Below are 17678 nucleotides of genomic sequence, written 5' to 3'. Positions count from 1 at the left end.
ATCAAACCTGGGACCCTCGAGTTCGCGGGCTGACGCTCTATCCACTGAGCCAAACCGGTTAGGGCTGCAGCGACCCTTTAATACAGTTCCTCATGTTGTGGTGACCCCCAACTATAAAATTATTTTCGTTGCTACTTCATAACTGTAATTTTGCTACTGTTAGGAATCATCATGTAAATATATCTGATATGCAGAATGTATTTTCATTGTTACAAATTGAACATAATTAAAGCATAGTGATTAATCACAAAAGCAATATGTAATTATATATGTGTTTTCCGATGGTCTTAGGCGACCCCTGTGAAAGGGTCGTTCGACCCCCAAAGGGGTCGCGCGACCCACAGGTTGAGAACCGCTGTTCTAGTTGCTTCTTTTCTCCGTGAAAGCCAAATCCTTTACGGTGTCCTATACAGCCTATGCAATCTATCCCTGCTCCTCCCACACCATCTCCGCCCACCTTCTTCGGTCCTCACTGTGCTTCAGTTACTCCAGACTCTCCAACCTTAGCTGCCGTCAGCATCACCTGGAAGGCTGGTTGCAGCACAGACTGCGGGGCCCCACCCCCCGAGTTTCCCATTCAGCAGATCTGAAGTGGGCTTGGGGAACTCGCATTTCTAACAACGTCCCAGATACTACCGCTGTCCAGCGGACACACGTGAAGAACCACCTGCTAACATTGTTCTCCTTTTTTTCTCAACAGGCCAGGCAAGATCTTGCATAGGAGTCTCTGCATTGCTCTTCCCTAGGCCCCCAGTCTCTCTGCATTACTCAAGATTCATTTTCTGTCATCTCTGTTTAAATGTTATCCTTTGAGAGGCCTCCCCTGAGCACTCCTAAAATAGCACCCCATCTCTTCACTCTTCATCGTAGGCATCGTTTTGTCTCTCTTATCGGTCTAGATGGCCAGCTGTCACACCCTGGCTCTGCTCTCCCTGGTACCCCTGGTATGGAGACCTTGCTGAGCAGGTGCTCACTTCACGCGAATGGATCATATACGGAGGAAGGAGGCCCAGCTTCCTTAGGCAAATTCACTTCTTGCCTCAGTGCCACCATTTGCAGAGGGATTTTGGTTGGTTATGCTGAGCCTTCCCACCTCCCTGGGCACAGGCTCACATCAAAAGAGAATAATGTGAACCAGCGTGTGAAGCAGAGCAGTCAGCGAACAGCGAGCGCTTATGCTGTGCTTTCGGGCGCCCTTTTCCTGCACAGACAACACCCCACCTCCAGTTTCCTAGCTTCCCCGCCGGGTGACCCGCAGATCCCACCGCAGGCGCCCCGCCCCGCCCCGCCCCGCCGGCAGCGCCCGGCACGCCCGCGCGGTCCCAGCAGCAGCAGCAGCAGCAGGAGGAGGAGGAAGGGGAGGCGCCGAGGGAGGGGTCCCCGGCCGCCGCGGGAGGCCGCACCGCCGTCCCGTCACGGCGTCGGCGCCGGCGGGGCCGAACCCGGAAGTGGCCGAGCCCGCGCGCCCGCCCGTCCCCCCGTCGCCGCCGCCGCCCCGCACTCGGGCGAGCGCGGGAGCCGCGCAGTCAGACGGAGCGCGCCCGGCCGAGCGGGCCATGGCCGCGGGGGCCGCCGCCGCAGGTGGTGGCGCCCGGTGAGGCGAGCGGCTCCCCCTCCGGGGCGGATGGAACGCGGCTCGGCGGGCGGGCAGTGCCGGCGTCCGCGGCTGGAATGGTGCTGGCGGCGGCGGTCGGTGCCTGCGTTCTGAAGCCCGAGAGGAGCCACAATGGAGACGCCGCCAATGCCTCCCGCGTGAGTGAGCGGCCGGGCTGGCGGGCTGTGCCGCTGCGGATAAGGCGCCGCTGCGGCGCGTGTCGCCGATCGCGGGCGCTGCTCGGGGACGGCCGCCCGGTGCTCGCCGGCGTTGGACGCCGGGAGCCGCCGGGGAGCCGACGCCGGGGGCGGCGGGCGGTGGGAGCTGCGGGGCGTGACGAGGCGCGGTGCCCGCAGTCCCGAGGCGGGCGCGGACGGAAACTCAGCCCGGCCCGGCGGTGACTTACCGCGCTGCCCGGGATTTCCTGGGGAGGGTCCTCCCGGTCCCCGGCGAAAAGGGGGTCCGGGCTGGGGCTGTGCCTGGGGGCGCTGCCCCCCGCGTGTGCCTCCCTGAGATGCACGGGCTGCGGGTGCCCGACCCCTTTCTAGGGGCTGGGGAGGTGATGCTCGGGAGTCCGCCGGCAGAAGGCTGCTGGCAAGTGCCAGGCGTCCGGCGTCTCCATGAATGGGTCTCAGGCTGCTGGCTTCTCCGAATTTCTAGTAGAAGAACCGAGGAGCCTTGGCATCACTGAAGGAGCCGCTCGGCGGCCCGGGGCATGTGACCTCTTTTCCCGGGCGCTGCAGAAGATCGTATCCCGAAATCAGAGCATCTTTTGTCGCCTTGGCGCCCTGGACACATCAGTAGTGGAGCGCCCTGCCGGGCACAGGTGTCTTTTTTTCTTGGTACCCAGATACGTTCAAGATCGCCTACAACAGAATTACTTCTTAGACATGATAACAGCTGAACAATTATATGGGAGATGTTACATGATTGAGTACACGATTTTATTTTATTTTATTTTTTAACATTTTGGTAAAAGTGAACTAGAAATCCCCGAGTTTTGAAATTTTCAAATTTGACTCGCTTTCCTTTGTTGAACCTTTATGAAGGAACAAGAGCCCTTTGAATCTGACTTTTCAAAACCGCAGACACACCTCATTCTGAAGAACGGCTTACCTTTTCATGAGAGTTTATTCATGGAGTCTTACCGTTTTTTGTTGTTTGGGTTTTTTTGTGGTTTTTTTTTTACCTCGATTTGGCCAGCTTCATTCCATGGCAGTTGTGCCTCATCAGCCTCTTGTGATTATTATTTGGTAGCATTCCAGCCAAAATATGGATATTAGGCTTGTGCTGAATAATTTTTTTGATGCTGAATCCTTTTAGGAGAGCTAATAGGATTCTGGAATTACAATGTTCTAAAAGTGCCTTATGGCATTTTTAGCTTGAGTGGAACAGGTCATGGGGATCTAAGGAGCAGATGATAAAGCCTCTTGAATTGACCCTCGTGGGCTGATAGAAATGAAGGCTCAGTTGCTTCATGATCACTGTGGCTTTGAGGGCTCTGTGGTCTGGTTTTGTTCCTTAGCAGGTTCAGGAAAGCTCCTGGCTCCTAAGAAGCATGATAGGGGATTGTTAACAGCAGCAGCGTGAGCACAGCACCAGCACAAGTTATGTCCAGGCTTAGAGGCACTTGAGGCAGGAAATGCTACCTGTATGTAGACAACACATAGTATGTGCAATAAGCCATGTAGATGTTTTCTGTGGCAAAGCTGCCCCCTTTACATCAGTTCTCTACAATCCCTTTTTGCTTTTCGAGCAGAGGGACCTAAAGGAAAGAGAAAGCCCTACCGGTGTGGCTCAGTGGTTGAGTATTGAACCAGGTGGTCACGATTTGATTTCAGTATGGGCACATACCCAGTGGGGGGCATGCAGGAGGCAGCCTGTGGATGAATCGCATCATTGATGTTTCTATCCCTCTCTCCCGCTCCCATCCTTAATTTGAAATTAATAAAAATATTTTAAAACTTTTTTTTTTTTAAGGGAAAGAACAAGATGATTTTAGAATGCAGGTGAAAAGAATGGGTGTGGAAAAGCAGGCTCTAGACGGAGGGAGTAGAGACATAAACAATGCTTTAAATAGAAATAATAAAAAATGACCCGGGGGTGAGGGGGGGATACTTTGTAAAGTGTATGATGGTCTAACCCAGTGGTTCTCAACCTTCCTAATGCCGCGACCCTTTAATACAGTTCCTCATGTTGTGGTGACCCCCAATTTCATTGTTACAAATTGAACATAATTAAAGCATAGTGATTAATCATAAAAACAATATGTAATTATATATGTGTTTTCCGATGGTCTTAGGCAACCCCTGTGAAAGGGTCGTTCGACCCCCAAAGGGGTCACGACCCACAGGTTGAGAACTGCTGGTCTAACCACTATGTTGTACACTTGAAACTAATACAAAACAATACTAAATGTAAACTGTAATTAAAAAAAAAAGAAATAGATATTTGCGTGCAAATGTTGATAAATGGAATCTAGGAAGGATCAGCTAGTAATAGTTTTGGTGTCTTGCACAATTCTTTGGTATTGAGACTCCATCAGTAGTGCTGGAACAATGATAGGCTGAGAGGTCATGGAAAACCTGGAATGCCCACAGTGATGAAAGCATTGTTAAAACTTCTTTAAATCACGGGTGGCCAGAGTTGGTGAGACTTTTGCATTGTTTCTGTTCATTTAATAATAAATACAAATAGGTTGTATTTTCACTTGGACTATGGAGGATTAATTCTCATTGCAGAGTCCCTGAGAGTGCTGTTTACCTCTCTGTAAATCAGAAATAGTCCGTCCGTCCCCCCCCCCCCCCGGGCCTGTTTGCTTCCACTCCCACTAACTTGTTTTTTCCTTCTACTCTGAACCACGGGTGCTGGATTTGAGAAATGCAGGCAGTGTCTTTGGGAAGCAGTTTCTTCAGGCCTCACTGGGCTAGAGCTAGACCAGGACAGAGGCGGGTGAATGTTATTGGGAGGGCTCTGCTTTTCATAAGGTTAGATTTGTAGCCTGGGCTTTAAGGCAAAGAAAGATGTGTGACGTGGGCTTAAAGTGCTTTGGATGATGTAGGAGGAACCAGGGACTCAGGTCCTCTCTGTGCGAGTGTCTGTTTATTATTTCATTCATTCTGCAAATATTAGAATGCCCGTCTCTCTGTCTGCACTGTGTGTGGCACTTTTGCTCATACTTCTCTCTGAACAGTCTTACATTGCTTTCACATCCCACCTTGTTCTCTTTTTGCCTGTTGGCATATTGTCTCGGAGAAATGGAGGCGACTCTGCCCAGGCTCCCTTGTTCCTTCACTATGGGCTTGTCGAAATTAGGTTTTGATTTCTTCTCCTTTTTCCACTCCTCATCTTTTTTTATTTTCATATTGATTGTTATTGGGCTTTAATATCTCTGCTTATTGTGTTTTTGCATCCTTGAGTACATATAGTATTTAGATGCTATTGCATTTTGAGTTCTGGGTGGTAGTACACCATGGGACATGTGCCTCAGAATCAGAAAGGTGTGCAACTAAAAATTAGATGTAAATTAGTAAAGGAGTTTCAGGCCATAAACTGAGATGTGCACAAGGAAATGTAAACTGAGAAGCCCTGATCTCAGGAATGCTTTCTATATTTTAACTTTCAGAGTTCACAGTTCGTCCTTTGACCTCCCCTCACTGAACAGTTTTCGTGGCCTTTGTTTTCCTACTGGCTCTTCTTTCACAAGTTGACTTTCTCTCTACAGACCTGGTTTTTTGCTTTTCCTTCTCAAATCTAAGTAAACATGCTTCAGGTGCAACCATATCTTTTTTCAGTCGATTCCACATCACTGGACACTCTTGAACTTTGGAGGTGTTCAAGTATAGGCTGGCAAACATCTTGTTGACTGTGTTCTAAGGGATTTAAGCAGTAGAAGATTGTAAAATTGAAGTCCAACATGGAGTTGCTGAGTTTTTTTGTTTTTGTTTTGCCAAGTAAAGAAATTATTATTATTTTAAAAAAAATATATTTTATTGATTTTTTACAGAGAGGAAGGGAGAGGGATAGAGAGTCAGAAACATCGACGAGTAAGAAACATCAATCAGCTGCCTCCTGCACACTCCCCACTGGGGATGTGCCCGCAACCAAGGAACATGCCCCCGACCGGAATCGAACCTGGGACCCTTCAGTCCGCAGGCCGAGGCTCTATCCACTGAGCCAAACCGGTTAGGGCAAGTAAAGAAATTATTGATAAACTACTGATCAGCTATCATCTTTTTGTAAAAGAAAGGACATTTTAGTACCCCTTCCCAATTCAAAGAAGGACATAATCTCAGAATAAAGGATAGTTCTTAGGTGGAATAAATTTAGTTTTATGAAAACTTACTACATTGGCCTCATTTTGTCACAGACCTGTTAAAAGTTCATTGAAATCTGACATTTGCAATCCACTGGACCAGATGACCTTTAATGCTGTTTCTAATTCTAAGATTCAATTCCTATGAGTTTGGAACTTTGCCATTGGTTATCCCAATATCCATTTGTTTGTCTTTTATAGCCCTCTGGCTATAAAAGTTTAACTAGTTTTTTGTTTAACTAGTCCTAAGTAAATTGGGCATCTCTCAGATTATAGGTGAACCTCCTCAAAGACAAAAATCTTTAAAATACTTAGGTAATGTTGAAAGAAGACAAATGAATCCTTGTGTATTGAAGGAAGTGTAATATATAAAGAAAATTTCTATCTGCATTTGGTAACTTGAGAAGTGGGTTCTGGAATAGTAGCATTTATGTAGTATTAAAATTTTCTGATGCTGGAAAATTACTGCTCCACCTCCCACCAAAAACCCCCAAAACCTCTTGTTTCTGATTAATATTTTCTAGTGCACTTAGTAGGCATTTAATAAATATTAATAAGTATGCTTTTGTGAAAGTGACTCTAAATTTACTCATCTGTGATTGTTCTGGAACTGCACCAGAAGTGTTTATGAAAACAACTCAACTTCCTTCTTAAGATTAAGGTGATATGAAGAATTGAAAATTGCCTTTCAGAATGCTTTTCGATAGAATGCTTCCAAATTCTAAATGTATCTACTGTTCAAAATGAGAGAGTTCAGGTTTATTGGGTACCTACTATGACCTGGCTTTGGGAATAACTCAGAAAACAAAACAAAGTCCTTTTCCTCATGGTTGAAACTGATAGGGAACAAATATATAATACAGTTACTGTAGCGCAGTGATGGCAAACCTATGACACGTGTGTCAGAGGTGACACGCGAACTCATTTTTTTGGTTGGTTTTTGTTAAATGGCATTTAAATATATAAAATAAATATCAAAAATATAAGTCTTTGTTTTACTGTGGTTGCAAATATCAAAAAATTTCTATATGTGACACGGCACCAGAGTTAAGTTAGGGTTTTTCAAAATGCTGACACGCCGAGCTCAGAAGGTTCGCCATCATTGCTGTAGTGGGTGGGTTAATATACTTTGTCTTATGTACTTTTTCATTTCAGACTTTTGGCATTTGCTAATGTATTTTTTGGACCAGTTCTTTTCACTGATTCTACATTGCAAAACAAGCCCTTGCTTTCCATGACATTACCTTTTCTTGGTTTCTCCTCTAGTTTTTAGGTTGCTAAATGTGACTTACTTTATTTTATTACTTTATTTCATTTAATCTTATCAACAACCTACCTTGTAGTGTGGGTCCTATAATTTTTTAAATTGTTTTTCACAAATTTATTTATTTAAAACTAGAGGTCCAGTGCACAAAATTTGTGCACAGGTAGGGTCCCTAGGCCTGGCAGGTGATCAGGGCTAATCTGTGGGGCGACTGGCAGGGCGGCTTGGCCTGCCTGCGGGCTGGGGACAGCTCCTGCATTGAGTGTCTGCCCCCTGGTGGTCAGTGCACATAATAGTGACTGGTCGTTCCACCAGTCGTTCTGCTGTTTGGTCAATTTGCATATCAGGCTTTTATTATATAGGATATACTTTTATTGCTTTTTAGAGAGAGGAAGGAGAAGGATAGAGAGATAGAAACATCGATGAGAGAAAGGAATATATCAATAGGCTGCCTTCTGCACACCCCACACTGGGAATCGAGCCTGCAACCCAGGCATGTGCCCTCACCAAGAATTGAAGCAGCGACCTCTTGGTTCCTGGCTCGATGCTCAACTGCCGAGCCTCACCGGCTGGGCAGGTCTCTTTTAATTATCTTTTTTTTAGAGGTTAAATTACTTTCCCAAGCTTATCATAGAGGAGAAACTGGGACTCTAATCTCTCTCTGTGGATCACTTTTTTGTCTTCCGTGGCTTCTCTTCTGTTACTGTTCATTGGCAGTAGCTGTTCCTCACAGATGCAGGCCTTGGCCAAGTCTTCTTTTCAATCAACTATTAATTGCTAAGTTGTGGCTCCATCTGTTTCTTAAGACTGGGCTCAAGAGCTGTGCTTCAGACTTGAATCTACTCTTAGCTCATATCTCAGATTTAACATTTCTAAAGCTGAGTTCATAATCTTTGTTCTCAAACTGATTTCCCTTTATAACATCTCTACTTATTCAGTGGAATAATCAGTCTACCCAGATCCTTGGAATGGTCTTTGATTTCTCTCATCACCCTCCACATCTTATCAGTTTCCAGGAACTGTAGAGCCTTGGTTTCAAGTGTCCATTCTGACTGCTACTATTTTAATGAACAGATTTCGTCACTTGATACCTGATTTTTCTCCTATTGAGCTCTGTTTTCTCTCCTCACCTTTTAGTCCACCTACTATTTGAACCCCCCCCCCCCCAACCCCCCGCCAATATCTTAGAGTGATGTCAAAACCAGCTATCTCAGCCAGGTAGTCACAGCCCTCCATCATTTTGGCCATATCTTATGTGTTCAAAATCTGCCTTATCACAAGCCAGGAGATGCCAGACTTTTTCCTGCCCCCAGTTAAAATAACTGAGTTGGAGCCCCATTTCCTTCACAAAGTCTTTCTTATTTCCTTCAACTCATTCCAGCTCTTTGCATTCCAATGGTATTTATAATTAGGAGCCTGTAATCATGCACCTGTATACTAACTTGTGCCCTTCCTCGTTGGTTTCAGATGTGCCTCCCCAGTTAGATGGTAACTGGAGAATGCTGCTGTGTTCAGCCTCCTTTATATCCCTTCCCCTGCTGAGTACAGAGCATGCAGTAGGCATCTAGTCAGGGCTTACCTCCTTGATTTACTAACAGTGGTGGTTGTCTGGAGTATTACTAATAATTTTAATTGACTATTGCAATTAAGGATGAGGAAGACCAATAAAATCCATAGAAACATATTTCCACATTCTGTTTAGCTCCCCACTTGAACATTTTTCTTCTGAACTCTGTTTACATTCGGTAGTGTTTAGTGCTTGGATAGCTCCCTGAGGCAAGTAGGGGAGGTGTTACTACCTTTGACTTTCATGTTATGGTTTATATTAGACATATTTGTGGAATAACAAAACCTTTTTTTATATATATATTTTATAAACAAACAGTCTGAAGCCCAGAGAGGCCGAGTAATTAATCCAAGGTCAGTTGGTTAGTATTTGGCTCAGGCAGGAGTACAATCCAGGCCATCCAACTGATTCTGGCCCTCTTCTAGTGCCTTTGCATTCAAGTGCTGGAAAATGTAGCCCATTCAACTGAATTGCCAAGTCATGTTGCTGCCCTCGCTTACCAGTCAAGTGATTGGCAATACTAGGAAAGGTGGCAAAACAATATCAGAAATATGAGTGATAAAAGACATGAAAATGTTTGAAATGACTCATCAACAACCTCCTTCTCTTATAGAACCTCATAAATATCCCACTCTGACAGTGCTTTGTTAATTGTGTATAACATATTCTTTAAAATAAGAATGATCTTGCATAAGATATGTTTTTACCCTGGTCCCTTTCCTGGTAATAGGCACTGTCAGGGACAAAAAGTGCCTGATTGTGCTCTGTTTGTCATGTAGGTGGGAGGGAAAGAAGGAGAGAGAGCCGAGTTCAACTGAAGCAGAGCTTTATACAGCTCTATTGTTCTGTCTGAGAGCAATTATGCTCCAGCTTCCATCAACCTCTCCACCTCAGACATCCCAACCACCTCCTCCTGCCAAAGCTTCCCCACAACTTACCAGAAAGCCACACAGCCAAGTCCTGGGGGTCTGAAGAGGGGTGGCATGTAATATCTTCCTCTGTCCACCAATAGGTTCAGTACTCTGCCTTAAGGGCTATCCATTTTATTTATTTTAAAAAATATTTTTATTGATTTCAGAGAGGAAGGGAGAGGGAGAGAGAGATAGAAACAGCAGTGATGACAAAAAATCATTGATCGGCTGCCTCCTGCACACCCCCTGATGGGGATCTAGCTCGCATCCTGGGCATGTGCCCTTGACCAGAATTGAACCTGGGACCCTTCAGTCTGCAGGCCAATGCTCTATCCATTGAGCCAAACTGCCTAGGCCAAGGGCTAATCCATTTTAGTAACATTGGGCATTTCCAGTTTTTCTAGATGTTTCCTTTCCAGCTCTGGGAAGGAAACTTTTAGCGATATATGTTATACTGAACTGTTCAGTGGCAATATTTTGATGTTGTCTGTAAGGTGTTCTGTGTCTGGATAGGAGGTTTTGCTAATCTCACAAGATGCTTTATATTCAATTCTAAAACTCTATATACTGAAGGTATAGTTCAAGTTCTTACATGTCTAGGGCAAACATTAACATTTTTAAAATATATATATCAGAGAGGAAGGGAGAGGGTATGTTTTGTAACAATAGACCATTGGATGATTTTAAGATTGATTATGGAATGTAGAGTTAGGGAAAGACTTAAAAGTGAAAACCTTGGAAAAGTATCTCCTCCAGACATTTTTAAAGAAGACAGTTCTCAGAATGAAGAGCAAGGGAAGCAGGGACAAGAATTCTGCATTTACAATGGTATAACTTAAAGGGTCACCTACCACTTATCTGCTTCCTAGTATGTGCTCATTTCCCACATCTATAGTTTTAGACATGAAGTGTAATTTTCTGTTACTCATTTCTATTTCTGAATGAGAGACCATCTAACACAAAACATAGGAAATGGAAAACTATGGAAAGGGCTTTAGTGTTGCAGAAGTAGACTTGTACAAGCAGGGTGCTGTCTTTTTAAGTGGCTGTCAGTACAAAGAACACTAAAAAAATTTTAATGTTATTTCTTACTTATTTCTTTAAGCATTTGAATAAAGCCCTTTCTTTGCAGAGCTTCTGGAATACGTAAAGAAAGCGGGAGCTGAAAAGAGCTTTAAGAAAGCATCAATATAGACATTATTGGTTGTGTGGTAGATGTCTTAAAGTTAATTCTCTAATACTAGAAGTCTTAATTTCTAATTTCTTAAGTAAATAGAAGCCTTCTTGACTATTAATGATATTCTTTCTAGGGCAGAGTTGCTTTTGCTTCTATTCTGAGCATTTTCTGAAAAACTTTCTATGATAGTTTGCTGATCCTCAATGTTATATTTTCTCTGTGTTGTAACTCCAAATTATTAAACTAGAAGCCAATGTAAATATTACTAAATTGTTGTATGTCTGGATATTCAGGGTTACATGGTCAGTTTGTATAGGTTGCATATATCTACACATTTCTCCTTTTTCCTACTGTTTTCTTTACGAAAGAAAGAAGGGAGGTCGCATTCTGAGAGTATGTTTTATACCATAAAGTATATCCTAGCCACCTCACCAGATCTAGATGTTCTGCCATCTTTTGACTTCTAGACTTTTTCTTAGGCCAGGTGTAACTCATCCCTCTACACACACACACACACACACACACACACTCACACACACTCTCACACACACGAGAAGCCACAGGGAGTAGAGTGCACTCCAGCTGTGGGTTCATCCACTGGATGTAGTGCCCTGCACAAAGTCATTTGTAAGGCCCCTTTAAAAACTCTCACATGGTGGGGAAGCAGGACTGATGCTCACTTCTAGTAGGTAAGCTCTGGAATAATCAGCTGTCTCAGTGTGGATTCTGGGTGCATATGGAAATGAGCAAGGATAACATGTGGTTCATGTTGGAGGTTACCTGAATGTTCAAGTGCTTGAGTTTCATGGCTTCCTGTACCGTCTAGGTCAGTGATTTTCAACTGGTGTGCTGTAAGAATTTTGAAAACATGCAATACCTGACTAGGTAGGGGAACTGACCTCTTTTTCTGCTAGATTATCAAATAAAAAAAATGACAACACTCAACACAACAAAACCATCCCATGTGAATGATCAAAATTATACCTATTTTTTGTTCAGATTGGCAAAAAATGTATGTTTTGGTGTGCTACAGAATTTTAGTAATCTACATAAAAGCCTAAGCCACTAGTCAACCAGTTGCTATGATGCACACTCACCACCAGGGGGCAGACACTTAACACAGGAGCTGCCCCCTGGTGGTCTGTGTGCTCCCACAGCCAACCTCCCGTGGCCCCTCCCCCCCTGCTGGCCAGCCTCCCGCAGCCCCTCCCCCTGGCTGGCCTGCCAACATCACATGGCTCCTCCCCGCCCCCCATAAGCCTTACCCATGCATGAATTCCTGCACCAGGCCTCTAGTTAGTTTATGTGTGCCATGAGATGAATAAGGTTGAAAATCGCTGATCTAGGCAATCAGTGATGTCCACATTGCTATCTGCAGCTAGATTTTTCTCTCTAATTCTAGGCTCCAGTATCCATCTGAAATCTTTTTGACATCTTCACTTCAAGGTGTGATATCTTATAACCAACATGTTTAAAGCTGAGTTCTTCATCTTCTTACCTGTAAACCGGTTCTCCTTACAGCCTTCCCCATCCAGTAAACAGAAACTCAATCCTTCCAGTTGCTCAGGCCAAAAACCTTGGAGTCATTCTGACTTTATTGACATGCCATATGTGAGCAAATCTTGCATCTTACGAACAAATCTTATTGACACTACCTTTAAAATATATCAGAACTGAGCCACTTCTCATCACTGCTCCTGTCTCCACTGCTACTACCCTGCTCTGAGTGACTTTCATCTCCCACTGCATTACTCTCCTAAATAGCTTCCCCCCTTTCATCTTCTACCCATTATAGACTAGTCCCAACCAGCAGCCAAAATGATCCTTTGAAAATATAAGTTGGATTGTGTCATTCTTCTGCAATGCTTCCCCATTTCACTCCAGGGTAAAAGCCAAAGTTCTTACAATGTCCTACGAGGCCCTAGAGGATCTGCACTCCCCTGTCCCTGCCTGCCCCAGTCCTGGTCTCACTGTGGACTCCTGACTCTCTTTACCTTGCCCCTTTTCTTATTTCCATAGCTCTTATTGTCTAATGTGCCTCATGCTTTCATGATTTGTTGCGTGTATCTCCCCCCTCTCCCAACCCCACACAGTAGACTCCAAGCTCTGTGAGGACAGGGATCTTTGTTTTGTTTACTGATGTATTCCAAGAGCCTAGAACAGTGCTTGGTACCTAGTGGGCCATCAAAAAATATTTGCTGAATGAATTAATGAAAAATAACATTTTAAAAAATGAACCAGCCTTTCAGAAATGTGTCAGGAAAGAGTTACGAAGAGAAATACAACAATAACTAATGATGTTTGCCTGTTGTTCTTATGTGATATACACACACACACACACACACACACACACACGTACACACACAGTATATATATATCATATATATATAGATTTTGTAAGGCTTAATTTGGTATCCTGATTTTTTTACTTAATGAATTTACTGAGATATTATTTACATGTCATAAAATTCACCCACATAATTGTATATACTTCAGTGATTTTTAGTAAATTTCTAAAGTTGTACAGCCATTTTATCAAAGTTCCCTTGTGTCCATTAGCACTTAATTTCACCTCCTCCCTGGGTACCCTGATTTTATTTGCTATTTTTTGGCTTCCAAGTCTCTGAAGAATAATTTATACAGTAATACCAATTTGGCCTTGTGTTCTTAAAAATTATAAATTTAAATAAGAAATTAAATATTCATTGCTCAATGCAGGAAATGATGTGGAACCTTAATAAAAAGAATGAGCTTGAGAGTCAGACATGCCTCTTACTCGGCTCTATCATTTACCAAGTTATTTAACAGAGGAGATCATTTCTTAGCATTTTATTTGAGGTGTCTGCTGAACCACGTTTACTGAATTTTTGGTGCTCATCTTTGACAGAGCTTTGACACCAGGGAGGTAATTACCCACTTTTTTGTTAAATTCATAGTGACCATGAGGAAGTACTGAATTGTCTCTTAATCCTACACTGGCATATACTATACTGTGAGACTTCTAAAGAAGTGTGGGAGGGGGCATTCACTGTATCTCTTGCAGCCTAAGATCTAAACTAAATGATCTTTAATAAGGTCTTTTTCTGTTTTTCGTTCTTTTCTTTTATGTACAGATGCACAAAGCAGGGTCACCAGAAGCCTGTCGATTCAAAAGATGATAATACTGAAAAACACTGCCCAGTGACAGTGAATCCTTGGCACGTGAAGAAAGCTTTTAAAGTCATGAACGAATTAAGAAGGTATCATTACATTAACATACATGTAAACATGGGTGTCTTCCCTTTAAGTTTCAGCTGTTTATAGTAAATGCACTCCTCTTGCCTCATTGTTGCTTTTTAAAAGCCTTTTCTGCAAGTGTTTTAAGAGTCTCATGCTCTACCGACTGAGCTAGCCGGGCGCGGTATCTGCAAGTGTTTTAAAGGAAGAAAGAGAGCAAATAATTGATCAGAAGTGCGAATGGTAGCCATATTGACCTTGTGGCTATTATGAATTGAGATGTTCTGTAAGCAGGAAATACATAATGGATTTCCAAGATTTAGTACAAAAAAAAGAATAGCAAATAATTATTAATAAGTTTTAAAATGTTGATTACATTTTAAAATAATATATTGGATATTTTGGGTTAAATAGAATTTATTGAAATTTGTTTCACTGTTTATTTTTTTTAAATGTAATTACTAGAAAATTGTGATTTGTGTTATATTTCTATTGGACTGCGGTAATCTAGGGTTTCTAACTTGTTATCACAAAGAATATGGAAATAAAAGTTTTAGACAGAGAAGAATGTAACTCTCTTTGGTGGTGGTGGTAGTAATTTTAGGTAGTAATTACCCATTGCTTAGGTAATTCTCAAATGTGTTAAGTAATGAAAAGAGTGACTTTAAAAGTGGACTGAAATATGAGTAGCATTTCTTTTTTTAATTAAAAGACTAATGTATGTACAAACAGTATTGGTTTTGTTTTCTTAGTATTTTGTGAAAGACATTTTTCCCCATATATTTCTACATATATTTGAAAGTTTGGGCTAAAAAGGGAGTGACTTAAACTTTCCCTTAATGTCTCTGTGCTATGTCTTGTTTGTTCATTTGTTCTTTAATTAAAGAGTTAATAACTGTTTATCTACTGGTGATGGGAATGCAATGGTGAGCCAAAACAGACATGGTTGCTGTCCTCATGGGGCTTATGGTTGACTGCAGGAAGCAGGCATTAATCAGTAAAAGAATCACACAAATAATTCCAGTGGCAGTAAATGCTATACGAAGGTCTATGGAGGCAGGTAACAGGGCTATGAGGAAGGCTTCCCTGGGAAGATGGGAATAATTGTGCTGAGATCTGAAAAGAAATAGAGTTAAGGAAATAAAGTCCAGTTGGAGTGAAAGAGATTAGAGAACTGTGTTCTAGCTGGGGAATGGCAGTGCTCAAGTCTATGATGGGAGGGAGCTGGCCTCACTGGAGGACCTCAGGAGCAGCTGGGGCACAGATGGCCAGGAGGTCATGGCAAGAGAGGAGGCTGTGTGGGTAGATGAGGGCCAGCGCTCTTAGGACCTTATGCATTTTGTTCTTTATCAGGAGTTCCTGGGAGAAAGCCATTAAAGAATTTTAAGCAGGGATGTGACATGGTCAGATTTGTATTTTGCAAAGAGCACACTGGCTTCTGGGTGGAGAGTGGATTGAAGAGAGAGGGACAAGAGAAAGTTAAACTGAATACTGGATGTTTGATTTGCTTCCTAGTCTTACCTCACAACATTTTCAATAAGTAGGTTTTCATTTAGTCTTTGGGAAAAAATATAGCTGGGATTACCCAGCAGGTTTGGCCATGCTGTTTCAGTATTTTAATCCCATTGCAACAATAATGATTACAATATAAAATGCAGTGGTTCCTAAGTGGAATTGAAAGAAAAGTAAAAATAATAGATGGTTTTAAGACTGAGATCTTCAATGGCTTTTCTTTTCCTTTGAAAGGTCTAGAAAAACTGACTTTTTAAAAAATATATATTTTTATTAATTTTAGAGAGAGGAAGGGAGAGGGTTAGTGAGATGGATACATCCATAAAAGAGAAACATTGAGAGAGAAACATCGATCGGCTGCCTCCTGCTCACCCCCTACTGGGGATAGAGCCCGAAACCTGGTATGTGCCTTGACTGGGAATCAAACTGTGACCTCCTGGTTCATAGATCGATGCTTAACCACTGAGCCATGCCAGCCAGGCAAGACTGACTTTTAATAGTCCTATTCACATGTGTGGGGTGGGGTAGCCGTGGCCTTCCACCGGTGTTGGGGGAGTGCATCTCTTTGAGCCTTAACTATAAAGTGAGGGGAGTGGACAGGATGCAGTGTACGGTTCACTGAAACTCTGACATTCCCCGGAGCCCATGCTTATCTGCTTACCTGCAGGCCAAGTGTCCTTGTCCCCTGCTGGGATTATTTAACTGTAGCTTTCATTCACCTATTTGTTTCATTTTGGGTGTGAACTATATGGCTGTGAAGTAGTACCTTCATGTTCTTCGTGTTACACCATTTCAGGAGCTAGTGTGTCACCAGGTGGGTAGTTGATAACTGATTTTCAGAACAAAGAATGACCTTTGAATAGCTGGAGAGTGTTGGCTGCCAGGTCTATAGCCAGGATTGTATAAAGAAGTCATTAACTGCTAGTGTTTTAAAAAATGAACTCTCTTTGGGATTCATTAGCCTGCCCCGCCGCCCCCCCCCCCCCCCCCCGCCGCCCCCACACACCTTTTTTTTTTTTTTTGCCATTCTCTTCTCTCTTACCCCTTATAGGCATTGGAATAATTCTCAAAAAACAAAAAATCTCTGAAGTGGCCTACTCCTTGTACAGAAGTGTAAGAAAATCACTTCTTATTTCCTGTCCTTGCATCAACTTCCTGCTGCCAGGAAAGGGTGGCCGAGAGCGGTTTCCTGACTTCTGGGAAAGAGCTTCCTTGTTCTCACCACTCTGCTCTTGGGCTGCCCCTCTAATTGGTAGAATAACAGTTGTCTGCAGAGTCCTGTGAAGTTTTGCCTGATGGAAGTGAAATTTGAGGAATAAAAGTCACTTTTCTTCCAGTTATAGTTGGTGTAAAGTGTGGTTGTGGGAGAACAGGAGTTTTGTAAGGTTTAAGTTAAAGAATTAATATAGACTAGTTTTTGGAGGTTTTGTAGACAGGAGGCCCAAATACAGCTCTCTTTCCCAGCCCCATATGAGCATGAATAACTTAAAATTATTTGGTTTAGAAATCCTGCAATCACTACTAAACAGTGCATTCAGCAAGTATTTGTAAGCCCAGTTCTCCTTCGAAATCAGCTAGCATGCCCAAAAGGCTGCATGGGAGCCACCAACAGTATCAGACTTGCTCATGCCCTTCCAATGTCTAGATTGCTTCAGGAGATGTCAGAGAAAAGGATGAGGTGGTGGATTTCTCCTGGGAGAATGCTTTTCAGCAAAATGAGCTCTTGCATCTTTTTTTTTTTTTTTAATGTCTTGCCCTCTTTTTTTTTGTCCTAACACCTGATGCTGTTCCAAGATGCCCTGGGGCACATTCCTAAGGCTGTGGTCAGTGTTTGCCCTGTGGACTCTGACTAAGAGCGCATTTCACCAGCCTGGCACCTCGATTGTTACTTGAATTCCCTGCCCTGTGGCAGGAAGTGCCTCCAGATTTTCTTTGACACCCAAGGAAGCAAGGTGGACAGATGCTATGTCAGCTGCCCACCACGCCCACTTCCAGTGGAAAGTAAATTCTTGTTTCATGTGACTACTAATTATTTTTGATATCTCAGAGCCTGATGGCACATTTTACTTTAAGAAGATATGTATATATAACAGTGATAAGGTTTTCTAGTCTTAAAAATTCA

The 17678-nt window shown here is 43.1% G+C and overlaps 1 protein-coding gene across 1 annotated transcript in view; it reads left to right on the top strand.

Moving 5' to 3' along the window:
• The first annotated feature begins 1538 nt into the window (after positions 1-1538).
• KLHL2 (kelch like family member 2) overlaps positions 1539-17678 on the top strand; it is a 78877-nt gene continuing 62737 nt past the window's right edge. The window contains exons 1-2 of the mRNA XM_070415361.1: positions 1539-1752; positions 13942-14067. Coding sequence (XP_070271462.1) covers positions 1727-1752; positions 13942-14067 — 152 coding nt within the window. The 5' untranslated portion in view covers positions 1539-1726. The remainder of the gene's footprint in view (positions 1753-13941; positions 14068-17678) is intronic.

Source organism: Myotis yumanensis, unplaced genomic scaffold (assembly GCF_028538775.1).
Source record: "Myotis yumanensis isolate MYYU_CA2020_CCGP unplaced genomic scaffold, mMyoYum1.0.hap1 SCAF_5, whole genome shotgun sequence".
Classification (NCBI taxonomy): Eukaryota; Metazoa; Chordata; class Mammalia; order Chiroptera; family Vespertilionidae; genus Myotis; species Myotis yumanensis.
This window is presented reverse-complemented; position numbering and strand designations above follow the sequence as displayed.